The sequence below is a fragment of the Gorilla gorilla genome, chromosome 18 (genome assembly GCF_029281585.2).
Source record: "Gorilla gorilla gorilla isolate KB3781 chromosome 18, NHGRI_mGorGor1-v2.1_pri, whole genome shotgun sequence".
Taxonomy (NCBI): Eukaryota; Metazoa; Chordata; class Mammalia; order Primates; family Hominidae; genus Gorilla; species Gorilla gorilla.
This window is the reverse complement of record NC_073242.2, coordinates 111,642,739-111,670,485: the sequence shown is the minus strand read 5'-3', so window position 1 is coordinate 111,670,485 and position 27,747 is coordinate 111,642,739. Positions and strand designations below refer to the sequence as shown.

Below are 27,747 nucleotides of genomic sequence, written 5' to 3'. Positions count from 1 at the left end.
ATCCACTGATTAATCAGCACATCCCACCCAGCCCTGCTATGCCACTGTGGAGTTGGCCACTTCTGGTCTCTGGATTTCAGGTGACTGTCACCCTGTATGGCCTGGATGGAGAGAGTGAGCCCCACCACCTGGCTGATCCCGACACTCCGGTTTTTGAGCGAGGAGCAGTGGATGCCTTCCTCCTCTCCACCCTGTTCCCCCTGGGGGAACTGCGGAGCCTCCGGCTGTGGCATGACAACCCAGGGGACCGGCCATCGTGGTGAGTTGGGGGCAGACAAACCACGAGAATATGCAGAGTGACAGGCACAGGGCTGGGCACTGTACATTTGCCTCCTTCCTGATCTTCACAAGCCTCCGCAAGACACATAGAATGATCTCTGTTTCACAGATGAGGAAACTGAGGGTCAGAAAAGCCCACTGGTTCATGGTCCACACAAACTGGATCGGTAGCTAGGAAAAGGACTGGAAGCTACAGCTAGCCCCATCTTCAGTGCTAGCCCCACCCTTGGCCCTTTTGCAGCATCAACCTGTGACTTGCCCAAGGTCACACAGCTGGCAAGTTTGGAGCAAGGTTCTCTGCATTCTGAGGCCAAAATGAGTGACCGAGATGAGTGGTGTCCAGTCTGACCACCCATCAGTAGCTGGCGGCTTTAGAAAAACAATAGCACTTTAATTCACCTATGGGATTAAGCATTAATATTTTAAGTGTGGCCGCTGTAGGTTGCTCCCGGGAAGCAGGCTCTCAGATGGAGTTGCATATGCAGGGTGTTTATTACAGGGCCCTGGGACCAGCACCTGGGAAGGGAGGGAAGGAGGCAGGATGGCAGAAAAGTCAAGCTGTGATCCAGCCCAGCAACAGTGCGGTCCACCACTGGGGAGCTCTGGAGCTGTCCCAAGTTGGGTTGAAATACCCAGGTCTTGATCCCTGTAGGTACCGCATCACTGGATGTCAGCTGCCCCAGAAAAGCCTGTGACCTTGACATAGGTGGCTTTTGCATTCCTACAGGGCTGCCCTTCCTGAAATGAGAAAATGCATGTCAAGAGCATCTTAGCATAGCCCCCGCTATGTAGTAAATTCTCAGTGAAGAGCAGCTATTGCTATCACTACTGTTCTTTTTTTTTTTTTTTTTTTTTTTTTTTTTTGAGACAGAGTCTCACTCTGTCACCCAGGCTGGAGTGATGGCACAATCTCAGCTCACCGCAACCTCTGCTTCCTGGGTTTAAGTGATTCTCCTGCCTTGGCCTCTTGAGTAGCTGGTATTACAGGCATACGCCACCATGCCCAGCTAATTTATTTATTTATTTATTTATTTATTTATTTATTTATTTATTTATTTGTATTTTTAGTAGAGATGAGGTTTTACCATGTTGGCCAGGCTGGTTTCAAACTCCTGACCTCAAGTGATCTGCCCGCCTTGGCCTCCCAAAGTGCTGGGATTACAGACGTGAGCCACTATGCCCAGCCATCATTGCTGTTCTTGTTGGCTATATAGCAACAGGGAAAACTGCTGCTTGATCTGACATCACAGGATAGGCAAGATAATTTCAATTCTTCCCCATACCTCAAAGACCTAAATCAGGTTAGAAGATACCCATGAAGTCCTTAGCCCAAGATAGATGGTGATTCTTTGGTTAGAAACGCAAGAGAGGAGGCCGGGCACAGTGGCTCACGCCTGTAATCCCAGCACTTTGGGAGGCCAAGGTGGGTGGATCACCTGAGGTCAGGAGTTCGACACCAGCCTGACCGACATGGAGAAACCCTGTCTCTACTAAAAATACAAAATTAGCCGGGTGTGGTGGTGCATGCCTGTAATCCCAGCTACTCGGGAGGCTGAGGCAGGAGAATCGCTTGAACCTGGGAGGCGGAAGTTACAGTGAGCCAAGATCACTCCATCACACTCCAGCCTGGGTGACAGAGCAAGATTCTGTCTAAAATTTAAAAAAAGAAAGAAAGAAATGCAAGAGAGGACCATGTTCTGCGTACCCCAGCCTGCACCTGCCTGAACATGCACACTTTAGACAATTTGGCTTTACTTGCTCATGCCTGGACACTGGCCCTGAGCTTGGTGCCATGTGTACAGGTTAATGGTCTCTGAATAAATCCTTTTGTAGCATCTTTGTGGAAACATGGCAGCTTCCCAGAGTTGGCTCTCTACAGTAGCTGACCTCCTTATGTGACGCCAATTTTAATTAAGGCACCAAGAACAAAGAAAAATATGGTTTCTTTTTTTGAGGAGCTCTTGTTCTTTGGGTTCATGTTTGCAAAGCTGTTACCTTGGTGATGTCCAGTGAAGCCTCCTCCCCTGCTCCACCTTATCCTCAAAACTCTGGGTCCCTTCTCCAGGTATGTGAGCTGGGTGCTGGTCTATGACCTGGCGATGGACCGGAAGTGGTATTTCCTGTGCAACTCCTGGCTATCCATCAATGTTGGAGATTGTCTCCTCGACAAGGTGTTTCCTGGCCACGGAGCAGGACAGAAAACAATTCAGGTACTTTATTTTTGTTTTCTTTATTTTTAAGATAAGGTCTTGTTTCGCCACCCAGGCTGGAGTGCAGTGGCACGATCACAGCTCACTGCAACCTCGACCCCCCTGGGTCAAGCAATCCTCTCACCTCAGCCTCTCGAGCAGCTAGGACTGCAGGCATGCACCATGATGCCTCACTTTCTTTTTCTTTTCCTTTTTTTTAAGTAGAGACGAATCTTTGCTATGTTGCCTAGGATGGTCTCGACCTTCTCAAGAGATCCTCCTACCTCAGCCTCCTGAGTTGCTGAAACTATAGATACACACCACCATGCCCAACTGTTTTTTGTAGAGATGGGGTTTCACCATATTGCCCAGACTGGTCTCAAACTCCTGGGCTCAAGGGATCCTCCATATCAGTCTCCCAAAGTTTTGGGGTTACAGGTGTGAGCCACTGTGCTTGGCCATGCCTCGGATTTTTTTTTTTTTTTTTTTTGAACAGAGTCTCTGTCACCCAGGTTGGAGTACGGTGGCACGATATTGGCTCACTGTGACCTCTGCCTCCTGAGTTCAAGCAATTCTCCTGCTTCAGCCACTCAAGTAGCTGAGATTACAGGTGCATGCCACCATGCCTGGCTAATTTTTGTACTTTTATTAGAGACAGGGTTTCACCACATTGGCCAGGCTCGTCTTGAACTCCTGACCACAAGCAACCCTCTCTCCTTGCCCTGCTAAAGTCCTGGGATTACAGGAATGAGCCACTGCACTCCGTCATGCCTGGGATTTTTAACCACTGTACTCCAATGATCTAACTGTAACAAAACTAATAGTATTTTAGCTATATTATTATATTAAAATTACAGCAAAAATAACAATGCTGACACTGATTGAATATTGACCTATATGCCAGCTACTGCCCCAAATGCTTTACGAAATCATCACTTTTATTCCTTTCAACAATCCAGTGAGGTAGGTTCTGTTATTATTACTTGCCCCAATTTACAGACAAGTCATCTAAGGTACAAAGAACAAAGTAACTTGCCCGAGGTCACACAGCTGGGAAGAGGGCCGTCTATAATTCTAATCTAACTTCCAGAGCCTTCATTGCTAACTCTAAGTGATGCTGTTATGATGCTGTGTTTCTTCTATTAAAAAAAAAAAAGTAGGTGGGGAGCGGGGCACGGTGGCTCATGCCTGTAATACCAGCACTTTGGGAGGCTGAGGCGGGTGGATCAAGGGGTCAAGAAATCGAGACCATCCTGGCCAACATGGTGATACCCCGTCTTTACTAAAAATACAAAAAAAAAAAAAAAAATAGCTCACGCCTGTAGTCCCAGATACTTGGGAGGCTGAGGCAGGAGAATCACTTGAACCCCAGAGGCAGAGGCTGCAGTGAGCCAAGATCATGCCACTGCACTCCTGCCTGGCAACAGAGGAAGACTTCATCCGAAAAAAAAATGTGGCCAGGCGCGGTGGCTCACACCTGTAATCCCAGCGCTTTGGGAGGCCAAGGCGGCCAGATCACTTGAGATCAGGAGTGTGAAACCAGCCTGGCCAATGTGGTGAAACCATGTCTCTACTAAAAATACAAAAAATTAGCCAGGCGTGGTTGTGGGCACCTGTAATCCCAGCTACCTGGGAGTTTGAGGCAGGATAATTGCTTGAATCTGGGAGGCAGAGGTTGCAGTGAGCCGAGATCGTGCCATTGCACTCCAGCCTGGGTGACAGAGCAAGACAGAAGACACTATCTGGAAAAAAAAAAAAAAAAAAGTGTGAACAATCTTAGAAACAAATCTCTGCCTCTCTTCCTGCTTCTCATCCCAAGAACGACCCACAGAGACCAGTTTCCTCCATTCCTGTCTCCCTAAATGCCTGTCCCTCTCTCCCTGCCTGCCTACAGCCACCTGTTTTTCATGAAGACTTCCGCGGGCTTCCAGGATGGACACATCTGGTACTTGATCTTCAGCCGCTGCACTCGCAGCAGCTTCACCCGTGTCCAGAGGGTGTCCTGCTGCTTCTCCCTGCTGCTGTGCACCATCTGACCAGCATCATGTTCTGGGGGGTCCCCAAGGACCCAGCTGAGCAAAAGATGGACTTGGGTAATTCCCAGTGTCATGGAGGTCAGGGCTACTCGCTGGTGGACCTGAGCCTTCACTGCTCCAGCAATGCCACTGCCATTCCAGAGTCCCCACGACCACCCTCCAGTTCAGTGGTCCACTAGCAGGACTTACAGATCCCATTGTACTCATAGTTATGGTTTACTGCAGTGAAAGGATACAGCTGGCACGGTGGCTAACGCCTGTAATCCCAGCACTCTGGGAGGCCAAGGCAGGTGGATCACCTGAGGTCAGGAATTTGAGACAAGCCTGGCTAACATGGTGAAAACCCATCTCTACTAAAAAGACAAAATTAGCCGGGTGAGGTGGTGGTGCACACCTGTAGTTCCAGCTATTCAGGAGGCTGAGGCAGGAAAATCACTTAAACCTAGGAGGCGGAGATTGCAGTGAGCTGAGATCTCACCATTGCACTCCAGCCTGGGTAAAAAAATGCAAAATTCCATCTCAAAAAAAAAAAAAAAAAAAAACCAAACCAAAAGAACAAAAAGCACAGAAAGGATACAGATTAAAATCAGCAAAGGGAAGAGACACATGGAGCAGGGGCCAGAAGAGACCAGGCACATAGCTTCCAGCATCCTCTCCCAGTGGAGTCGTGGATGGTGCTGACTTCTCCTGACGATGTGTGACAGTGCACATGGAGTATTGCCAACCAGGGGGACTCACTCCAGCCTTGCAATTCACAATTTTTTTTTTTTTTTTTTGAGACAAGAGTTTTGCTCTTGTCATCCAAGCTGAAATGCAGCGGTATGATCTGGGCTTACTGCAACTTCTGCCTCCCAGATTCAAGCAATTCTCCTGCCTCAGCCTCCCGAGTAGCTGGAATTACAGGCACCCACCACTATGCCCAGCTAATTTTTGTACTTTTAGTAGAGAAGGGGTTTCACCATGTTGGCCAGGCTGGTCTCCAACTCCTGACCTCAGGTAATCCACCCACCTTGACCTTCCAAAGTGCTGGGATTACAGGCATGAGCCACCATGCCCAGCCACTATTCGGAGCTTTTACTGGGGCTCCAACGTATAGGTATGGCTGACACCCACTTGGCTGGCCTTCGCCTCCAGCCCCTCTAGAGGTCAAGCTGACATCATATGGTCTAGGCCCCCACCTAAATCTCATCATTAGCACAGACCATCCGGTGTGACCCAAGACCCTAGGGAAACAAAGACATTCTTAGCAGTCGGGAACTTCCAAGGGCTGAGCGGTGACCTCCCAGGCGTTGGGCAGGGTTAACCCTTCACTGCACAGCCACCTTCCACAAGGGGCAGATGGGACTGGGCTCCGGGCGGTGGCCTCTCCCTTTGACCCCTTCCTTCCCTTTCCCCAGGTAAAATTGAATTCACCTGGCAGGAGGTGATGATTGGCCTGGAGAGCTCCATCCTCATGTTCCCCATCAACCTCCTGATTGTTCAGATCTTTCGGAACACCTGTCCCCGGGTCGCGAAGGAGCAGAACACTGGGAAATGGGACCGGGGGTCCCCCAACCTGACTCCCTCCCCACAGCCCGTGGAGGACGGCCTTCTGACACCTGAGGCAGTGACCAAGGCAGGTCCTCAACCTCAGCTAGACTGGGGGGTGCTGTAGCCTCAGCAGAAGTGGGGGGTGAGGCCTGGGGCTTGAGGCCCAGCAGCCCTGTGTTGCCTGGCAGCATGAGGTGCCAAAATTCATCAACTGAAGACACACATACACATGCAACATGCATGCACCCATGCATCTGTACACACATGCACACACAAACACACAGGTGCTCATATGCATACATGCACACACATACACAGACACACAGACACGTACATACACATGCACATGTGCACACATGCATACACCCACATACTTTTTGAGTATCTACTATGTGCAAAGAATTATTCCTTCATGGTAGACTCCCAGGCTGGAAGCCCATGGACGAGACTCTCCGCTCTGCGTTGATGCATTCAGTAAGCTTTCATTGAGCACCTACTGTGTGCCACGCTTTGAGGAGTACAGCCTGGAATGAGTTCAAACCCTAGAAGAGGGATTTAAGAGCTGACAAATGGAAGTTCAGGGAGGTCACTATCACATCTCAGTGGGCAGAGCAGGGGTCCTCCCTACACAGGTTGCCAGGCCCAGGGCATCTGCTCTTGACCCCTGTGCTGCACCCCTCACCTTGGCTCATGGCCCCTTTCCCCACCAGCATGTATCAAGAATCGTCAGCTCCCTCTTCAAAGCTCTCAAGGTGCCATCCCCCGCCTTGGGCTGGGACTCAGTGAACTTGATGGACATCAACAGTCTCTTCGCCTTGGTGGAAGATGTCATTTGTCCACAGAACACATCAGGGCAGGTGTTCTGGGAGGAAGCCAGAAAGAGAGAGGACCCTGTAAGACTCACTTTGGGGTCATCAGAAATGAAAGGTAAGCCCTGGACATGTCTGTGCCAAGAGAAGCCGCATTTTGGGGCCGGGTGGAGACACAGCAAAGGGGTACATCAGCATCACTAGGGGACCAAGAGGTCTCCCTCACTAGCCTCTCCTTGAACCACCGGCCGTCCCCTCCCTCTGTATACCTCAGGCACCTACTGTCCCTACAATGCCAAGCTGCCTTCCCACTAACAGCCTTCACACAGGCTGGTCCTTTAGTCTAGAATGTTCTTTCTCCTCTCTTTGCCAGGCCAATACCTACTGAAATTTTAGTTTTTGCTTAAGCATTCCTTCTTCAGGGGAGCAACCCAAGCCTCTCACCTACACTAGGGGCTCTGACCACGTGCTCTTTAGCTCCCTAAGTTTTTTTTTTTTTTTTTTTTTTTGAGATGGAGTCTCGCTGTGTCACCTAGGCTGGAGTGCAATGGCACAATGTCAGCTCACTGCAAGCTCTGCCTCCCAGGTTCATGCCATTCTCCTGCCTCAGCCTCCCGAATAGCTGGGACTACAGGCACCTGCCACCACGCCTGGCTAATTTTTTGTATTTTTAGTAGAGACTGGGTTTCACCGTGTTAGCCAGGATGGTCTCGATCTCCTGACCTCGTGATCCACCCGCCTCGGCCTCCCAAAGTGCTGGGATTACAGGCGTGAGCCACCGTGCCTGGCCAACTCCCTAAGCTTCTTGCATTCAACCTGTTTGTGGCCAAGTAATGAATCAGGTGAAAATTGTTTAAAGCCTGCACCATCCTTCCTGGAGGTGGGAGCCGTCCATCTGTCTTTTGTCTCATCTCCACTCGGAAGAACCATGTCTGGGTCCTGGCTCTGCCACTAGCCGGCTGTGTGACCGTGGACAGGTGACCTCTGTTCTCAACGCCTCGGTGCCTTCTTCTGTAGAGTCCTGGGGTGCAAAGCTGAACTCGATCCGTGCCTGAATGTGTGGGGCAGGAAACAAGATCATGGTCAGGGCAGCAAAAACCATTAAAGAACATGGAATTGCAGACTGGAAAAGTTATTCCTTTCTCTATTCGTTTTCAATCCTCCTAATTAAGTAAATGGCTGGGAGCACTGGCTCACGCCTCTAATCCCAGCACTTTAAGAGGCTGAGGTGGGAGGATTGCTTGAGGCCAGGAGTTCGAGACCGGCGTCGGCAACATAGGGAGACCCTGTCTGTACAAAAAGTTTAAAAATTAACCAGGTGTTAGCCAAGCACGGTGGCTCATGTCTGTATTCCCAGCACTTTGGGAGACCAAGGTGAGCAGATCACTTGAGGTCAGGAGTTCGAGACCAGCCTGACCAACATGGTGAAACCTCATCTCTACTAAAAATACAAAAATTAGCTGGGCGTGGTGGTGCACATCTGTAATCCCAGTTACTTGGGAGGCTGAGGCAGGAGAATCACTTGAACCCCGGAGGTGGAGGTTGCAGTGAGCCAAGATCGCACCACTGCACTCCAGCCTGGGCAACAGAGCAAGACTCCATCTCACTGGGCACCTATAGTCCCAGCTATTTGGAAGGCTGAGGTGGGAGGATCCCTTGAGCCTTTTTTTTGAGTTTGAGGTTACAGCAAACTGGTTTGAGGTTACAGGTGCCACTGCACCCCAGCTTGGGTGACAGAGCAAGACCCTAGCTCTAAAAAAAAGGGAGAAAGTCTCAGTTTGGTGCGACTATGTCTTTAATGCCTCTCTAACACTCCTTAATCTGTTTGACAGAGATAAAAGATCTCAAATTCAGAGGTTTTTGCAACAATATCCAGCTAGAACCCAGTAACAATGTTTTGTTTTCATTAAACAAATGTATGTATGGCATATTATTCCGGTTTCAACTAGTCTCCTGGTTCCCTTCATGCCCCTTTCCTGTCCATCTTCCCATTTAGAGCAGTGCCATCCCATAGAACTTTCTACAGTGACGGAAATGTTCTGTGGAACATGGTGGATAGTTATGTGGGTTTAGAATGCTACCATTTTTAATACACAAGGGTGGCCACTATCTAAACCTTGTTTAGAACACAAAAGTATGGTTTATAGAATAAGCAATTTGAATTCATAATTCTTGGCCCCACCCCTGATAGAGTTACTTGCCCCTGTGGTCCCAGCTACTCGAGGCTGAGGCAGAGAATCGCTTAAACCTGGGAGGTGTAGTCAGCAGTAAGCTGAGATCACATCACTGCACCCCAGCCTGGGTGACAGAGCAAGACTCCATCTCAAAAAAAAAAAAAAAGAAAAAAAAAAAAAGAATTTGCCCCAGAGAGCTGGGTTTGGGCTGCTTATGGAGGTCATCCCTGCTTCCACTAGATCCTTGACTTTGAGTTTGGGAGTTTTAGCATTCACAGCTGGACACACTGGACCTTAAGAACATGAACTCTGGAGTCAGCCAGAACCTTGGGATCTCCCCGCTGCAGTAGCAGCGGTGCAACTTTAAACACCGCTCAACCTCTCTGAGACTTCATTTCTTCCCTTAGAAAATAGAGGTGTTGGCCGGAAATGGTGGCTCACGCTTGTAATCCCAACACTTTGGGAGGCCGAGGTGGGCAGATCACCTGGGGTCAGGAGTTCAAGACCAGCCTGGTCAACATGACGAAACCCCATCTCTACTAAAAATAAAAAAATTAGCTGGGTGTGGTGGCACACACCTGTAGTCCCAGCTACTCGGGAGGCTGAGGCAGGAGAATCACTTGAACCTGGGAGGTGAGGCAGGAGAATCACTTGTACCTGGGAGGTGGAGGTTGCAGTGATCTGAGATTGCACCACCACACTCCAACCTGGGTGACAGAGCAAGACTCCTGTCTCAAAAAAAAAAAAAAAAAAAAAAAATAGGGGTGTTAAGAATTAGCTGGGCGTGGTGGCACATGCCTGTAATTCTAGCTACTTGAGAGGCTGAGATAGGAGGACTGCCTGAGCCTGGGAGGCAGAGGTTGCAGTGAGCCAAGGTTGCACCACTGCATTCCAGCCTGGGTGACAGGGTGGGACCATGTCTCAAAGTAAAAAAAATTAAAAATAAAATAGGGGTATTGATCCACCTAGCTCGTTGGCTTATTGTGAGGGCTGAATAAGATTGTAAGACATGTAAAGTATTTAGATCCCAGCCTGACACAAAGCAGGTATTCAGTAAGTGGTGTTATGATTGGCAGTGATGTTATCTTTCAGAAACATTAGCAGAAGCCTTGCAAAATAAAGTGTTGACTTGGAATCTTCAGCTGAGGCTTCAGTGAGGGAGTCGCATGTCAGGAGGGTGAGGGAGGAGGCTGTGAGTCAGAGGAAGGTAGGAGTTGACCTCACCATAGCCATTTACCCAACACCCCAACCTGATCTGAGTCAGTGCTGGAGATGCGTATACCTGGCTGTAACCAAAATGCAGGTTTAGTTGTTTGCCACTTGCAGAGTCCAATTAATCAGAGTGAGATCTGATATTTAAAAAGTGACTTTTGACTGGGCATGGTGGCTCACGCCTGTAATCCCAGCACTTTGGGAGTCCAAGGCGGGCAGATCACGAGGTCAGGAGATCAAGACCATCCTGGCTAACACGGTGAAACCCCATCTCTACTAAAAATACAAAAAAAAAAAAGTAGCCGGGTGTGGTGGTGGGCTCCTGTAGACCCAGCTACTAGGGAGGCTGAGGCAGGAGAATGGTGTGAACCTGGGAGGCGGAACTTAAAGTGAGCCGAGATCGCATCACTGCACTCCAGCCTGGGCGACAGAGCGAGACTCTGTCTCAAAAAAAAAAAAAAAAAAAAAAAAAGTAGTGACTTTTTTAGCTGGGCATGGTGGTGTGTGCCTGTAGCCCCAGCTACTTGGGAAGCTGAGGTGGGAAGATCACTTGAGCCCAGGAGGCAGAGGTTGCAGTGAGCCAAGATCACGCCACTGCATTCCAGCCTGGGGAACGGAGTTAGACCCTGTCTCAAAAAGAGATTGAGGTGGGGGGGTGGGGAGAGAGAGAGAAGTGACTTTTTATTCCAAAGCTAGCTTAGGGGAAGAAGTACAGGCTTCCTGACTTAAGGGTATCACTTCATCTCTGAGGCAGAAAGCAGGGATTTTAGAAGGAGACATGGCATGAATGGCAGAGAGGGGAGGAAGCAAGCCAGTGGGAGTCGGCGCAACGCACTTCAGTGAATTAGAATTATGTACCAGGAGGTCCAGCTGGCGCCTTCCTGGGCAAAGCTAGCTTGTAAAAGTGGCTGAAACTCTCAAGATGGGAGAGTTTCATCGGAGGCGTACTTTGGGTTGCAGATGGACTGTTGTCTCTTAAGGCAACCTCCAGATGGGAGAGTGTTCTACCTTGGAGATGCTAAGCGCAGTTAGAGAAGCTTGTCCTGTAGGTGAAGGGAAGATACAAGATTATAACTGCATTTCTTTTTCTTTTTTTTTTTTTTTTTGAGACGGAGTCTCGCTCCATCATTTTGATCATTTTGAAGCTGTGTGGCTTCATCTCATCATTTGCTCTAATTTTATATGTTTGAGATGTTTCACAATTTTTAAAAAAGCTAAAAACACAAGATTAAGGATTACACTATATTTGCCAGGCGTGGTGGCTCACACCTGTGATCCCAGCACTTTGGGAGACTGAGGCTGGCCGATCCCCTGAGGTCAGGAGTTCAAGACCAGCCTGGCCAACATGGTAAAAATCCGTCTCTGCTAAAAAAAAAAAAAAAAAAAAAAAAAAAAAAAAAAAAATTTAGCTGGGCATGGTGGCGGGTGCCTGTAATCCCAGTTACTAGGGAGACTGAGGCAGGAGAATCGCTGGAACCTGGGAGGCCGAGGTTGCAGTGAGCTGAGATTGCACCACTGGACTCTAGCCTGGGCGACAAGAGCAAAACTCTGTCTCAACAACAAAAAAAAAAAAAAAAAAAAAAGGGACAGGCTTACACTATATTTGGCACTAGACAAAACAGGGTTTAAATTCAAGTTTTACCATATTAAAGTATTTGCTTTAAAATACTCTGGGCCCAGGGGGTGGGGGAGTGGTGGGGTGAGGGCAGGCACTGTGGCTCACGCCTGTAATCCCAGCACTTTGGGAGGCCGGGGCGGGCGGATCACCTGAGGTCAGGAGTTTAGAACCAACCTGGCCAACATGGTGAAACCCCATCTCTCTACTAAAAATACAAAAATTAGCTGGGCGTGGTGGCATGCGCCTGTAGTCCCAGCTACTCAGGAGGCTGAGGCAAGAGAACTGCTTCTAGAACCCAGGAAGTGGAGGTTGCAGTGAGCTGAGATAACAGCACTGCACTCCGGCTGGGGAGACAGAGCGAGACTTTACTGCAAAAAAAAAAAAAAAAAAAAAAAAAAGCTCCAGGAGAAGAAAAGAGATGAGACTTGTCTCATCTCATTGGCCAAATGTTAGTCATTGTTGTAGCTGGAGTGATGAGTATGGGATTCTCCTCTGTTCTCTTGATGTGTAGGGAAATTTGAAGAATGACTCTGATAAAAATCTAAAAGAGAAGCATCGAATCCTAACTGGCTGTGTGACCCTAAAACCTTACTCTGTCTCTTTGAACCTCAGATTTCTCAGGGCTTGGCACATAGCAAGCATTTCATACTCAGAAGCTGGTACTGTTACTGTTGTGTTTTGTGGGGGGAGGTTTGTTTGTTTTGTTTGGAGACAGGATCTGGCTTTGTTGCCCTGGCTGGAGTGAAGTGGCGCCATCATAGCTCACTGCAGCCTCGCCCTCCTGGGCTCCAGCGATCCTCCTGCCTCAGTCTCCCGAGTAGCCGGGACCACCTGCACATGCTGCCCCACCTGGCTGTTGTTTGTATTGCAGCTGGTTTGCTCTGTGACTCAGCACAAGCTGATCGCTTTCTCCTTTGTCCTCCAGAGAAATCGCAGTGTCCCAAGCCCAAGGCGGCACAGAGTGGCCCCTGGAAGGACAGCGTCTACAGGCAGTGTCTGTACCTTCAGCTGGAACACGTGGAGCAAGAGCTGCGGCTGGTGGGGCCCCGAGGCTTCCCCCAGCCCCACAGCCATGACCGGGCCCTCAGGCAGCTGCAGACCCTGAAGGGCGGCCTGGGGGTACAGCCGGGCACCTGGGCCCCTGCACATGCCAGGTAATCCACTTCCCTGGGTGCTGAGTGGGTGCCTGCCTGCCCCAGCCTGGGGCCGTCTGGAAAGAGCATTCTGAACAATCTTGGAAGGATGTCCACCCAGACCTGGCCAGGCAGAAACAATGCAGGATTCGTGCACACTTTCAGGGAGGCCGGGTTTGAACAGGTCTGTTTGCTGGAAGGCACTCAAGGCCCTTTGTACCGCACGTTACACTCACAACAGTGTTCCTGTGGGCTGTTTCCCATCTGTGCGCCTCACTCTTGGACCGGCTCCTCAACTTCTCAGGCTTAGTTTCCTGATCTGTAAAATGGGAATGATGATGCCTATCTCTTGATTCAAACTTAAAACAAAATGCATTTTTTAAGATAACCAGTGAACTTTGAATACAGACAGGTTACTAGGTGACATTTAAAAATTACTGTTAATTTCGTTCTGTGAAAACAGCATCGTAATTCAGTAAGAAAATAGCCTTTTTTTTTTTTTTGAGACAGAGTCTTGCTCTGTCACCCAGGATGGAATGCAATGGCGTGATCTCGGCTCACTGCAACCTCTGCCTCCCGGGTTCAAGTGAGTCTCCTGCCTCAGCCTCCCCAAATAGCTGAGATTACAGGCGCCCACCACCACGCCCAACTAAATTTTGTATTTGTGGTAGAGATGGGGTTTCACCACGTTGGCCAGTCTGGTCTCGAACTCCTGACCTCAAGTGATCCACCTGCCTCAGCCTCCCAAAGTGCTGGGATTACAGGTGTAAGCCACCACGCCTGGCAAAAATGGCCACTTTTGAGATGCATTCTGAAGTGACTAGGAATTATTTTGTATTATGTCTGGAATTTATGTTGAAATTTTCCAGCCAAAAACAAAAAACAAAACAGGGCTGGGGGGCAGATGAAATAAGTGTGACAAGGGGTGATAGTGGTTGCCAGCTAATAAACACCTGGGTATTCACTGTGCTCACTAATTTTTGTATGATGAGAATTTTCTTTTTTTTTTTGAGACAGAGTCTTGCTCTTGTTGCCCAGGCTGGAGCGCAATGGCACGATCTCGGCTCACTGCAACCTCCACCTCCCAGGTTCAAGCAATTCTCCTGCCTCAGCCTCCCGAGTAGCTGGGATTACAGGTGCCCGCCACCACACCTGGCTAATTTTTGTATTTTTAGTAAAGACGGGGTTTCGCCATGTTGGCCAGGCTGGTCTCGAACTTCTGACCTTGTGGTCTGCCCTCCTTGGCCTCCCAAAGTGCTGGGATTACAAGCATGAACCACTGCACCCGGCCGAGAAAACTTAAAACAAAATTCTATGGCATCTGCCTTCTAGGCTTGCCCTGAGCAATAACAGAGGAAATCTGTGTGTAGCATTTAGTGCGGGGACTTGCCCCTGCTAAGCACTGAATAAATGTAACTGCTTTTACTCCGCAGACTATGGCATAGACCTTTGAGATAGGTATAGATTACAGAGAAGGAAACAGAGGATCTGAGAGGTCCAGGAGCTTGGCCAAGGTCGTGCTGATCAGAGTAGAGTGGGGTTTGACCTTGAGATTGCCTGGGGGTGTGGCCACCCTAACTATGTCTGTCCACCTCCTTTGCAGCGCTCTTCGGGTGAGCAAACCCCCTCAAGGCCTGCCCTGGTGGTGCATCCTGGTGGGCTGGCTCCTGGTAGCGGCCACCAGTGGCGTGGCGGCCTTCTTCACCATGCTCTACGGCCTGCACTACGGGAGGGCCAGCTCCCTCAGGTGGCTCATCTCCTTGGCTGTCTCCTTCGTGGAGAGCGTGTTCGTCACCCAGCCCCTGAAGGTCAGGACCCTGCCTCAGGCACCCGCCCTCCTCCCCTCCACCCATCCCTTCCCTACCGCCAGCAGTCTAATCCCTGGGCTTTCATTCCTTTATTTATATATTCAAGAAATGAACCTGGAGCACCCCCTCTGGGCAGGCCCAGGGCAGGAAAAATAGCCCTATCATATTACCCAAGGTTACCCTTGCCCTAGGGTATACATATATATGTATAAATAAGACCCTATTTCCTCAATGTTAACATCCATTTGATCTTGAGACAAGACAACAATTTATGTAGCTAGTTATTCATTTTTTTTTTTTTTTCTGAGTCTGCTTGCAAGGGAAAAGACAGCAATTTAAAGGAATTTTCCCTTTGGAAAAAAACACCAAGTCATTATATGTGTGCCTGAGTTAGAAGCTACACTCCTATGCCTGAGATGTAAAATTATGCAAAAGAACATGTTAGAGTCGAAGAAATTCTGGCTCGGCATGGTGGCTCAATGCCGGTAATCCTAGTATTTTGGGAGGTTGAGGTGGTAGCATCGCTTGAGTCCAGGAGTTTGAGGCTGCAGTGAGTTGTGATTGCACCACTGAACTCCAGCCTGGGTGACAGAGCAAGACCCTGTCTCAAAAAAAAAAAAAAAAAAAAAAAAAAAAATCCTTGGTCAGGCAGCTCCCTTGAGACCAGCTCCTGGTGATCTGTCAGCCTGGGATGGTGGAAAGAAAAAAAGAAAGAAAGAAAGAAATCCTAAATCCAGGCGTAGAGCAGAGGAGGCAAGGGGCACAGTTTCCCTTGGAAGGAGTCAGGCAGTGGGCAATCCCTGGGGAACCCCTAGGGGAAGAGATACTGGGTTGGGGTATAGGGGAAGCCACAGAAAGGAGGAGATATTTAAAGCAAATCTTGGTTGGGCGTGGTGGCTCACGCCTGTAATCCCAGCACTTTGGGAGGCTGAGGTATGTGGATCACTTGAGGTCAGGAGTTCAAGACCAGCCTAACCAACATGGAGAAACCCTGTCTCTACTAAAAATACAAAGTTAGCCAGGTGTGGTGGTGCATGCCTGTAATCGCAGCTAATCCCAGCTACTCAGGAGGCTGACGCAGGAGAATCACTTGAACCCGGGAGGCAGAGGTTGCAGTGAGCTGAGATTGCGCCATTGCACTCCAGCCTGGGCAACAAGAGCAAAACTCCATCTCAAAAAAAAAAAAGAGAGAAAAAAATTACAAAATTAGTCGAGCGTGGTGGTGGGTGCCTATAATCCCAGCTACTAGGGAGGCTAAGGCAGGAGAATCACTTAAACCCAGAAGGCGGAGGTTGCAGTGAGCCTAGATCATTCCATTGCATTCCAGCTGGGGCAATAGAGCAAGACTCCATCTCAAAAAAAACAAAGCTCATCTTTACACCTATGGGACTTTGCCAAATCCCCTCTTGTCCCCCATTCTTCCCTGAACAGCCTTTACCATAAGACTCAAAAAACATCCGACACCTCCCTTCAACACTAGGCTCGCAGGATACTAAGAATAGGGCTGCATCTTGAGCCTTTCTGTTCCCCAAGTGAACCACAGGATCCTCCTGTGTTTGTGCGGAGCAGGCGCAGAGATCATGTGGCTGAGGCCTTGCAGCTGAGACCTTGCACCTGAGCGCATTACTTAATACTGGAGGAAAGGGAAGGAGCAGGGTGGGGCAGGATCCCTGTGCTGAAAGCCCGTGGGGAGAGCAATTCTCCTTGCAGAGAGATTAGAGACGCCTCAGACAGGTGAGCGGTAGTAGGTGGGAAGGCTCAGGGGAGTTCTAGGACTGGCCAGTCCCCCGTCTGGTCTGCGAGCCAAGGCCTTGCGGTCCAGCTTCATGACCACCTCCCATCTCTGCAGAAGGGAGCTGCATTCCCCCAAAACACAGGGCCCTCCCCAACATACAAACGTGGCCCCAAGCCCCACACGCTCGCAGATGAGGGGTTGAGAGTTACCAGAGTGGGTTCGAGGACCTCTCTGGGTATTTTTCAGGTGCTGGGATTGGCTGCTTTCTTTGCACTGGTCTTGAAGAGAGTGGACGATGAGGAGGATACTGTGGCCCTGCTGCCAGGACATCTGTTGGGCCCAGGTAATGTGCCTCGGTGGCTGGAGGCAGGGTCTGGCCAGCTGTGGCCCTGATGAGGCTCAGTGAGCCCTGCAGAGTGCAGCCTGTCGGGGGTCCTGGGCCTTGGGCCAGCTCCCCAGACCTTTGTTCCTCATCAGCTTTTCACCCCCAGTTTGTGAGCCATCCCCAAAAGAGCCAGGAAAAAAGTGACTCCATTGTCTCCTGAGTATCTGTGTTTGTTCGTTCCCTGGCATTTCTCCATGACACCCAAGTATTACCTGCCAGCTAGAAGAGTTGCCTCCGGGACGAAGCTGTCCACATGGGCGGTCCTTCTCTGTGTAATTCCAAGCAAGCAGCTTTCTTCTCCGAGACTCAGGGCCCTGGGCTTTAGAACAGAAACTAAAACAAGAATCGGTTTACAGGAGGCTGCAAAAAGTGGCCGCAAATTAGAATTTTAGGACAAAGCTCTGCAAACTACAGCTGGGGGGCCACATGTCTCCTGCTGCCTGTTTTTGTAAATAGAGGTTTGTTGGAATACGGCCACACTCACCCCTGCTCTAGGAGGCCACTGGCCAGTCCCCATCCTCCCAGCCTGACTTCTCACTTCCCAACCAAAATTCCCAAGGGTGGTGACAGTAATGACAAAACAAACATGCAAATAAAACTGAATCAACGTGGAATCATTGAGGCAATGGTCTTGCCTTTCAGGGAAAATAAAATAGAAACAAACAAACCAAATGCCATGCACGTGCCTCACAGTGCGATGCGGCTACCTCTTCAGGGCCTGTATTCTTCCATTCCAGGACAGCGTTTTAGATTTGCAGATCTGAGAGGTCCATTAAAATCTTCTCAATTCTCCACAGAGATGCCAGGCTCCAGACCATTAAATATTCATTCAGTCACCCCTTTGGCAAGTCCTCAGGGAGCACTGGCTGCGGGCCAGGCCTTGTGATGGCTTGGGAATATAATTTACATAAAATTCACCCATTGTAAGTGCACAATTTGTTGATTTCAGTAAATGTGTAGGGTTATGTAACCATCACTGCAATTCACATTTAGAAGAGCTTCGTCACCCCAAAAGGTTCTTTGTTGCCCATTTAAAGTCAATCCCCACTTCCAACCCCAGTCCTTGCCAACACAGCACCGACTGCAGGGTACAGATTGCTGCCTTTGGAATGAACAGCCCATCTGGGGAGATGGCATCAACCAGGTAAATGCACAAGTAGATACATAAGTGTGAATTATGGTAAGAAATAGGGTTGGGGAAGCTCAAGAGAGGGCAGGCCTCTCTGCTGCGGTGGTGCCTAACCTCTCTGCTGAGAACGGGGGAAGGGAAGGACTGCACACTCAGCACCTGCAAAGGCCGCGAGGTGGGACAGTGGTGTCGTTTTATTGCAGCCATTTTATAGCAACCATTGACAGTGTGTCTGGAGCATGGTGAGTTGGGGGTGGGGGAGAATGGTTAGAGATAAGGGTAGAGGGGGTGGGCAGCAGGTTGTCAGGGTCTTATAGGAGCTGGGGCAAGGCTGGGATGTGGAAGGGCTTTACATATGAGAATGATCTGTTTTATGATTTGTGTGTGTGTGTGTGTGTGTGTGTGTGTGTGTGAGAGAGAGAGAGATGGAGTCTTGCTCTGTTGCTCAGGCTGGAGTGCAGTGACGTGATCTCGGCTCACTACAACCTCCACTTCCCGGGTTCAAGCGATTTTCCTGCCTCAGCCTCCCAAGTAGCTGGGATTACAGGCACCCACCACCACGCCCGGCTATTTTTTGTATTTTTAGTAAAGACGGGGTTTTGCCATGTTGGCCAGGCTGGTCTCGAACTTCTGACCTCAAGTGATCCGCCCGCCTTGGCCTCCTAAAGTGCTAAGATTACAGGCGTGAGCCACCGTGCCCAGACTGTTTTGAAAGAACAGGAGGCAAGGCCTAGTGGCTCATGCCTGTAGTCCCAGCACTTTGGGAGACTGAGGTGGGCAGATTACTTGAATTCAGGAGTTTGAGACTAGCCTGGGCAACATGGGGAAACCCCTTCTCTACCAAAAATACAAAAAAATAGCCGGGCATGGTGGTGCATGCATGCAAACCCAGCTACTCGAGAGGCTGATGTGGGAGGGACTGCCTGAGCCCGAGGAGGTCAAGGCTTCAGTGAGCTGTGATTGCACCTCTGTACTCCAGCCTGGGCAACACAGCAAGACCGCATCTCTACAAAACAAGTAAAATGAAAAACATTTTTTTTTATTTTTTTAATTTTTTTTATTAAAAAAAAATTTTTTTTTTGAGACAGAGCCTTGCTCTGTCACCCAGGCTGGAGTGCAGTGGTATGGTCTTGGCTCCCTGTGTAGCAGGACGAGCCGCAGACAAAACTCCTCAGACACTGAGTTAAAGAAGGAAGGGGTTCATTCGGCCGGGAGCATCGGCAAGCCTCCTGTCTCAAGAGCCGTGCTCCCCAAGTAAGCAATTCCTGTCCCTTTTAAGGGCTCACAACTCTAAGGGGGTCTGCGTGAGAGGGTCCTGATCGATTGAGCAAACGGGGTACGTGACTGGGGGCTGCATGCACCGGTAATCAGAACGAAACAGAACAGGACAGGGATTTTTACAATGCCTTTCCATATAAGGTCTGGAATCTATAGATAACATAACCGGTTAGGTCAGGGGTCGATCTTTAACTACCAGGCTTAGGTCAGGCAGGCTCAGGCCTGGTTTCAGGTCTGGTTCCTTGGTTTCGGATCTAGTTCTTAGGCGCCGGGCTACCTGCCTTTAGTTTCGCGTCTCTTTCCTTTTCTGAGTATAAAACAATATAAAGCAATATGAGAGGATCCGTCTCTCTTCTCTCACCTGCAACCTCCACCTCCTGGGTTCAAGTGATTCTCCTGTCTCAGCCTCCTGAGTAGCTGGGATTACAGGCGTGACCACCACGTATAGCTAATTTTTGTATTTTTAGTAGAGATGGGGTTTCACCATGTTGGTCAGGATGGTCCCGAACTCCTGACCTCAGGCGATCCGCCTGCCTCAGCCTCCCAAAGTGCTGGGATTACAGGCTTAAGCCGCCATGCCTGGCCTTAAAATGAAAAATGAATAAAAATTTAAAAATTTAATTTAAATTGATGAGGCTGGACACGATGACTCATGCCTGTAATCACAGCACTTTGGGAGGCCGAGGCAGGCAGATCACTTGAGATCAGGAGTTCGAGACCAGACTGACAAACATGCCAAAACCCTGTCTCTACTAAAAATACAAAAATTAGCCAGGCATGATGGCACGTACCTGTAATCCCAGCTACTCGGGAGGCTGGGGCAGGAGAATTGCTTGAACCCGGGAGGTGGAGGTTGCAGTGAGCCGAGATTGTACCACTGCACTCCAACCTGGGCAACAGAGTGAAAATGTGTCTCAAAAAAAAAATTAAATTAAAGCTAAATTTTAAAAAATGAAGGTACTAGGTAACAGACATGAGAGGACTTTGAGATATTTGTCACCCTCATCCTCGAATCCATCAGTTTTGGAGTGTCAGGGAAGGCAGTGCAGGGGCCAGAAAGATTTCAGGGAGGGGAAGACACCTCTGTACTTTCCCTATGGAGAGTCCTCCAGATGGAGGAGGCGTGGGACTCTAGGCCCTGGGAGAACATGGACAGAGGTGTGGAGGGTAGAGTTGGGAAACGACTCCCAAGGAAGAGGAACGCAGAGCCCACTGCAGCAGGTGAGAGAGGGGCCTATGGTTGCAAACGCAGAGCCTGTCCTCTGCCCACCTGGGGGCTGTCCTGGTGTCCTTCCCTCCACAGACCCCTATGCCTTGTTCTGAGCACGAAGAAACAGCAGCTGGGATGTCTACCAGCCACCTCTCACTGCTGCCATTGAGAAGATGAAAACCACCCACCTAAAGGAACAGAAAGCATTTGCCCTCATCAGAGAAATCCTGGGTAGGCATCCTTCCCACTCGCTGGCTCTCAGCACAGCCTGAAACAGACAGACACCCTTACGGTGCTATTTTTGATAAGTCCCGCTCGTCTTTTGGGCCTCAGTTTCTCTGGATATCAGCACACTCCAGCTTCTCCCCTACACTTAAAATCCTTCGGTGGCCTCTCATGACCCTTACGACAAAACTCAAACCCCCTCCTGTGGCTGTACCCACTTCAAGTGCCCGCTCCCGACTCCCGTGACCGACGTTGTCCTCACATGGGCTTCTATAGCACCTGCGACCTGCACCCTGTCCCCACCCCAGGCTTCTGCCCAGGCAGTTCCATCTCATCGGCCTGGAGTCTGCTCACTCCTCCTCCCCAGCTTGTCTTCTGCCTAATTCCTCTTATTCTTATTTGTTTATTTGTTTATTTATTTTTTGGAAACAGAGTCTCATTCTGTCACCTAGGCTGGAGTGCAGTGGCACGATCTCGGCTCACTGCAACCTCTGCCTCCGGGGTTCAAGCCGTTCTCTCGCCTCAGCCTCCTGAGCAGCTGGGATTACAAGCGTGCGCCACCATACCCAGCTAAATTTTGTATTTTTAATAGAGACAGGGTTTTACCATGTTGGCCAGGCTGGTCTCGAACTCCTGACCTCAGGTGATCTGCCTGCCTTGACCTCCCAAAATGCTGGAATTACAGGCATGAGCCACCATGCTCGGCCTTTTTAAAGATTTTTACTTTTTTTTTTTTTTTTTTTTGAGACAGAGTTTTGCTCTTGTTGCCTGAGCTGGAGTGCAATGGCACGATCTCAGCTCAGTGCAACCTGCGCCTCCCGGGTTCAGGCAATTCTCCTTCCTCAGCCTCCCAAGTATTTGGGAGTACAGGCATGCGCCACCATGCCCAGCTAATTTTGAATTTTTTTTGGTAGAGATGGGATTTCTCCATGTTGGTCAGGCTGGTCTCAAACTCCCGACCTCAGGTGATCCACTCGCCTCCGCCTCCCAAAGTGCTGGGATTACAGGCATAAGCCACCACGCCTGGCTTAAGATTTTTAAATTTTTTATTTAATTTTTTATTTTATTTTTTGAGATACAATTTTACTCTGTCATTCAGACTGGAGTGCAGTGGCACAATCCCGGCTCACTGCAACCTCCGCCTCCCGGGTTCAAGCGATTCTCCTGCCTTAGCCTCCGGAGCAGCTGGGACCACAAACGCACACCACCATGCCCAGATAATTTTTGTTTTTTTGGTAGAGACAGGGTTTTGCCATGATGGTCAGGCAGATCTTGAACTCCTGACCTCAAGTGATCTGCCCTCCTTGGCCTCCTAAAGTGCTGGGATTAACATGCGTGAGCCACTGGGCCTGGCCTAATTCCTCGTATTCTTTAAATCTCAGCCTAAACACTGTGTCTGCAGTGTGGCTTCCCCGGCCCATCTGGTCAAAAGCCTTCACACCTCAGGGAGCCTCTGAGTCTGTATTTCCCAGAGCAGATTTGGGTGCAAGTAGCTGATTTGGGAGGTAGTCCTGGAAAGCACTGGTTGGAGGAGAAAGGGCAGCAGAGAGGGAAGGAAGCCAACAGAGGGTACCTGACAGGTGGGTTTTAGGTGGGCCACTGGGATTCAGTCCCACTGTGGACCTTGGAGAGAGCATGTAGTGCATGCCCCCAAAGTGTCCTACTCATTGGCTTCCATTCAAGTCTTCTGAGGTGGTTGCAGGGAGAGGGGAGCGTCTTGGAATGCAGATTCCCAGGCCCAGGAACCAGAGGTTCTGGTTCACTAAGAACCTGATCCCTCATGTTATTGTGATGTCCACCCTCCCGCACCAAATATCTGCGCCTAAAGGATCCTCTACGTCACACTCAGCTGTCTCCAATGAGACAGGTGAGAACCATGAGGGCAGGAACGTGTTTATCTTCACCACCATACCCTCAGCCATGCAACGTGGCAAATGCCCCATTTTTAAAAATTCTGTTTAAGAAATGCTTAATGTAGCAGACACCCTTTTTTTGTTTTTTGTTTTTTTATGTTTTTTTCTGAGATGGAGTCTCGCTCTGTCGCCCAGGCTGGAGTGCAGTGGCACGATCTCGGCTCACTGCAACCTCTGCCTCCTGGGTTCGAGCAATTCTCCTGCCTCAGCCTCCCAGGTAGCTGGGACTACAGGTGTGCACCACCATACCCGGCTAATTTTTGCATTTTTAGTAGAGGCGGGGTTTCACCATGTTGGCCAGGCTGGTCACGAACTTCTGACCTCAGGCGATCTACCCGTCTTGGCCTCCCAAAGTGCTGGTATTACAGGTGTGAGCCACCATGCCCGGCCTGCAGACACTGTTTTATGTGATTTCTAATTTTTTTTTTTTTTTTTTTTGAGATGGAGTCTTGTTCTGTCACCCAGGCTGAAGTGCTGTGGCATGATCTCAGCTCGCTGCAACATCCGCCTCCCAGGTTCAAGCGATTCTTCTGCCTCAGCCTCCTGAGTAGCTGGGATTACAGGCATGCACCACAATGCCCGGCTCATTTTTGTATTTTTAGTAGAAACAGGGTTTCACTATGTTGGCCAGGCTGGTCTTGAACTCCTGGCCTCAGGTGATCCAAAGTGCTGGGATTACAGGCATAAGCGACCACTCCCGGCCAGTACTTTCTAATATTAACTGATCCCCTCATCACAGAATGGTTATTCCCATTTCATAGATGGGGAGAGTGAGGCATGGAAAGATAGACTCACTTGTGAAGGGCGCCTGGATGAGATGTGGCAGAGCTGGGATTTGGACCCAGGCAGGAGATCCCATGGTCTGTGACTTTACTCCTCTCCGCCGCCTCTATAAAGATTGGCTCCATTGTCACCACAGGGGCAACGGGCTGGTCTAGGAGGCCTTTCCATTTCCTGACTTGGACTGGGTGGGAGTCGTGGATCCTGCGTGACCAGGGGCTGTGCCTCCCTCCCCAGCATACTTGGGCTTCCTGTGGATGCTACTGCTCGTGGCCTACGGGCAGAGGGACCCCAGCGCCTACCACCTCAACAGACACCTCCAGCACAGCTTCACCAGGGGCTTTTCAGGTGTGCTCGGCTTCCGAGAGTTCTTCGAGTGGGCCAACACCACCCTCGTGAGCAACCTGTATGGTCACCCCCCAGGTAAGTCCTGCAGCCCTGGGGCTGTGTCAGCCTCCTTGTGCCTTCTCCTGGCTAGGAACAGACGTGGGGCACTGTCAGCATCAGCCTCATAAGAAAACCAGGCCAAGTGTGGTGGCTTACACCTGTAATCCTAGTACTTTGGGAGGCTGCGGCGGGAGGATTGCTTGAGGCCAGGAATTCGAGACCAGCCTGGCAACATGGCAAGACCCTGCCTCTTTGAAAAATACAAAAATTAGCTGGATGTGATGCCTCATGCCTATAGTCCCTGCACCTCAGGAGGCTGAGATGGGAGGATTGCTTAAGCCCAGGAGGCAGAGCCTGCAGTGAGCCAAAATTGCACCACTGCACTCCAGCCTGGGAGACAGAGCAAGACTCTGTCTTAAAAAAAAAAAAAAAAAAAGAGGCCAGGTGCATTGGCTTACGCCTATAATCCCAGCACTTTGGGAGGCCGAGGCGGGCAGATCACTTGAGGTCAGGAGTTTGAGACCAGCCTGGCCAACCTGGTGAAACCCCGTCTCTACTAAAACTACAAAAATTAGCTAGGTGTGTTGTCACTTGCCTGTAAACACAGCTACTTGGGAGGCTGGGGCAGGAGAATTGCTTGAACCTCGGAGGCAGAGGTTGCAGTGAGCTAAGATCACGCCGTTGCACTCCAGCCTGGGTGAAGAAGTGAGACTCCATGAAAGGAAGAGAGAGAGAGAGAGAGAGAGAGAGGAAGGAAGGGAGGGAGGGAGGGAGGGAGGGAGGGAGGGAGGGAAAAGAAAAGAAAACCAGTAAAACCCCAGGCATGGTGGCTCGCGGCTGTAATCCCAGCACTTTGGGAGGCCAAGACAGGTGGATCACGTGAGGTCAGGAGTTTGAGACCAGCCTGGCCAACGTGGTGAAATCCCATCTCTACTAAAAATACAAAATTAGTTGGGTGTGTTTGCACGTGCCTGTAGTCCCAGCTACTCAGGAGGCTGAGGCAGGAGAATCGCTTGAACCTGAGAAGCGGAGATTGTAGTGAGTCGAGATTGCACCCTTGCACTCTAGCCTGGGTGACAAGAGTGAAACTGTCGAGAGAGAGAGAGAGAGAGAAGGAAGGAAGGAAGGAAGGAAGGAGGGAGGGAAGGAGGGAAGGAGGGAAGGAGGGAGAGAAGGGAAGGAAGGGAGGAAGGAAGGGAGGGAAGGAAGGAAGGAAGGAAGGAGGGAGGGAAGGAGGGAAGGAGGGAGAGAAGGGAAGGAAGGGAGGGAAGGAAGGAAGGAGGGAAGGAGGGAAGGAGGGAGAGAAGGGAAGGGAGGGAAGGAAGGAAGGAAGGAAAGAAAGAGAGAGGAAGGAAGGAGGGAAGGAAGGAAGGGAGGAAGGAAGAGAGAAAACCAATCAATAACCACAGGACCAGAGGCTATGAAGGAGGGACTCTCAGAAGGCTGGGTGTGCACAAGGGGGGACTCTCCACCTTCCCTTCCCCCGATGCAGAGTGGAGAACCTCCTAAGTGAGTGATAACAGAGCTTGAACCAGCTAGGCAAAAACAGCGCACCAGGCAGAATGAACAACACGAGAAAAGCCCAGCCTCTTGCCATGGGATGCGTGTTCTTGGAACCACAGTGTGTTGACTGTGACTCTCGTGTAGGATGTGAGTTAAGGATCAGTGAGAACAAAGCAGGAGAGATGAACGGGCCAGATCATGAAGGATCTCAGGAGCATGTATCTCATCCTTGAGGAAATGAGGCGCCATTGAATTTCTACATGAGGCTATGGCATAAATCTGTGGTATAGAAGGATCACTCTGGAAGCATGTGGAAGCTGGAGTAAAGGGTGGGCAAGTTGGCCGGGCGCGGTGGCTCACACCTGTAATCCCAGCACTTTGGGAGGCCGAGGTGAGTGGATCACCCAAGGTCAGGAGTCCGAGACCAGCCTGGCCAACATGGAGAAACCCCATCTCTAATAAAAATACAAAAAATTAGCTGGGCATGGTGGCATGTGCCTGTAATCCCAGCTACTCGGGAGGCGGAGGCAGGACAGTTGCTTGAATCAGGAGGCAAAGGTTGCAGTGAGCCAAGATCGCACCGTTGCACTCTAGCCTGGGCAACAAGAGCAAAACTCTGTCTCAGAAAAAAAAAGAGGTGGGGGAGGTGGCAAGTTAGGATGCTGAGGACACAGGATGAGGGCTGGTGCAGGGACCAGGAACAGTGGTGATGGGGAGAAGGGGACGGGCACATAAGACATGGAAAAAGTAGGATGGATAGGATGTGGTGACCACTGGGATGGAGGATTGAGGAGAAAGGGCACAGGCACGTCCAGGTGGATGACGGGGTGGCAGGTTCCATTCCCTAAGAGAAGTTGTGCAGAAGCACAGTAGATTCCAGCTGGAGAGATGGTGAGGTTGTTTGGATAAATGTAGCCTATAGTTGGTGATAAACTTCTCTGGGCTGTCTCTATAATGGGTATGCTGAATTTCACATTAGCCTCAGGCCAGGGAGCTTGGAATGTGTTAAGATTATTTTGACTGCTAGATTTACCCACCTTGTTTTTCTTTTTAGGCTTTATCACTGATGGGAACTCCAAGCTGGTTGGCAGTGCCCAGATTCGTCAAGTGAGGGTCCGGGAAAGCTCTTGCCCTCTTGCCCAGCAGCTGCAGGCGTCTCTCAACAGATGTCATGCACCATATTCCCTGGATGCTGAAGACATGGCAGACTATGGGGAAGGCTGGAATGCCACCGCCCTCAGTAATGGCAGTAGCTTTCTCCAGGCTTGGCAGTACCAGAGCCAGGACCAATGTCAAGGGTATCCCATCTGGGGCAAACTCACTGTGTACCGGGGAGGAGGCTACGTGGTCCCCTTGGGGACTGATCGCCAAAGCGCGTCAAGGTAAGGTTGACTTGATTCATTTGCAGCTGAATAAAGTCTTTTGCTAGAGTCCACATCTGCTTGGGGAATGTAGTCTTCCAAACAGGGCTGAGCCAAGTTCATTCAGGTCCTTGTGGGAGGGCTTGTAGGATGCAGAATCATGCAGGTTGTATTTTCAGGTCCCTGGGAACTAAGCCATCTCAGAATTGGAAGGAAAGTCTCTCTCTAGCATTCACAGCCTGGTTGCTTCTGCTAGAGCCAGGCCCAGAGATGGGGAGCTCACTACCACTCAAAGCAGTCCACCCTTAGGCAAGAGGGAATTAGTTAAGGATCTGTCAAGAATTACGCAAAATCTGAGGTTTCACCCTACTTGTAAGCCAACAAGCTAGCCTGTTAACTGTTTCATGGATGCTGGCAGAATACGCAATATTCCTGGGTCAGAGACAAAGGATTTTGTTACAGCAAAAGTCATAGCAGAACATTACACTGGTCTGAGTCAGTTGCCCACAAAGGGCCATGAAAGATGCCTGCATGTGCCTGCAATACAGAGCCTGGGGGCATTCGATGCTTTTACAGCAGCAGAAAGAAGCCTACTCTTGGTCCAAAGGAAGGCATCACCTCATCCCACAAAGTTGCACACTGCAAATACAGCCCTAAGAAGTGACTTGGCTAAAGCACAGGCACGGCCTTGCATTCCTAGAATACCCAGTAAGAACGTGCAGGGATGCTCAGGGTCCGTGAAGACTGACTCAACATGCCCTTGAGACAAGAGACCTAGATTTGAAACCCTGGCACTGCTCCTTTTTGCTGTGTAGCCCAAGCAAATTAGCAGACCCGTGTGAACCTCAGTTTCCTCCCTTGTATGATCATTGCACCAAGGTGGTTTGTGATGGTGCAGCCTGTACTGTCTACAAACAGGGTCTCCTGGGGTTAAGGAAAGGCCAGGAATAGTCTATTTCAGAATAAGAGGCATTTTTCCTGCTAATTGGAATGACTGCAGATATTCTCTCTTTGGTGGCTGGGTGCAGTGATCGTGCCTGTAATCTCAGCTCT

The 27,747-nt window shown here is 50.0% G+C and overlaps 1 protein-coding gene and 2 long non-coding RNA genes across 4 annotated transcripts in view; 1 reads left to right on the top strand and 2 right to left on the bottom strand.

The window, feature by feature from the left end:
• The window catches only part of LOC101127236 (polycystin-1-like protein 2), a 117,314-nt gene that overhangs the window by 65,800 nt on the left and 23,767 nt on the right, over window positions 1-27,747 (top strand). The window contains 13 exon segments of the mRNA XM_055366748.2: window positions 81-259; window positions 2,345-2,458; window positions 2,460-2,489; window positions 4,363-4,496; window positions 4,499-4,561; window positions 5,902-6,119; window positions 6,745-6,961; window positions 12,773-13,001; window positions 14,584-14,788; window positions 16,770-16,866; window positions 20,619-20,756; window positions 23,681-23,866; window positions 26,388-26,715. Coding sequence (XP_055222723.2) covers window positions 81-259; window positions 2,345-2,458; window positions 2,460-2,489; window positions 4,363-4,496; window positions 4,499-4,561; window positions 5,902-6,119; window positions 6,745-6,961; window positions 12,773-13,001; window positions 14,584-14,788; window positions 16,770-16,866; window positions 20,619-20,756; window positions 23,681-23,866; window positions 26,388-26,715 — 2,138 coding nt within the window.
• On the bottom strand, window positions 255-4,457 carry LOC129527784 (uncharacterized). Its single transcript, XR_008672853.2, has 4 exons — window positions 4,367-4,457; window positions 2,614-4,210; window positions 2,275-2,457; window positions 255-1,017 (listed from the first exon to the last, which is right to left on the bottom strand). It is a non-coding gene; the product is annotated as an uncharacterized lncRNA (long non-coding RNA).
• On the bottom strand, window positions 7,293-17,685 carry LOC129527783 (uncharacterized). 2 transcript variants are annotated; one of them, XR_008672852.2, is made up of 4 exons: window positions 17,121-17,685; window positions 13,217-13,299; window positions 11,088-11,272; window positions 7,293-7,894 (listed from the first exon to the last, which is right to left on the bottom strand). It is a non-coding gene; the product is annotated as an uncharacterized lncRNA (long non-coding RNA). The 2 variants fall into 2 exon arrangements; XR_008672851.2 differs by lacking the exon at window positions 11,088-11,272.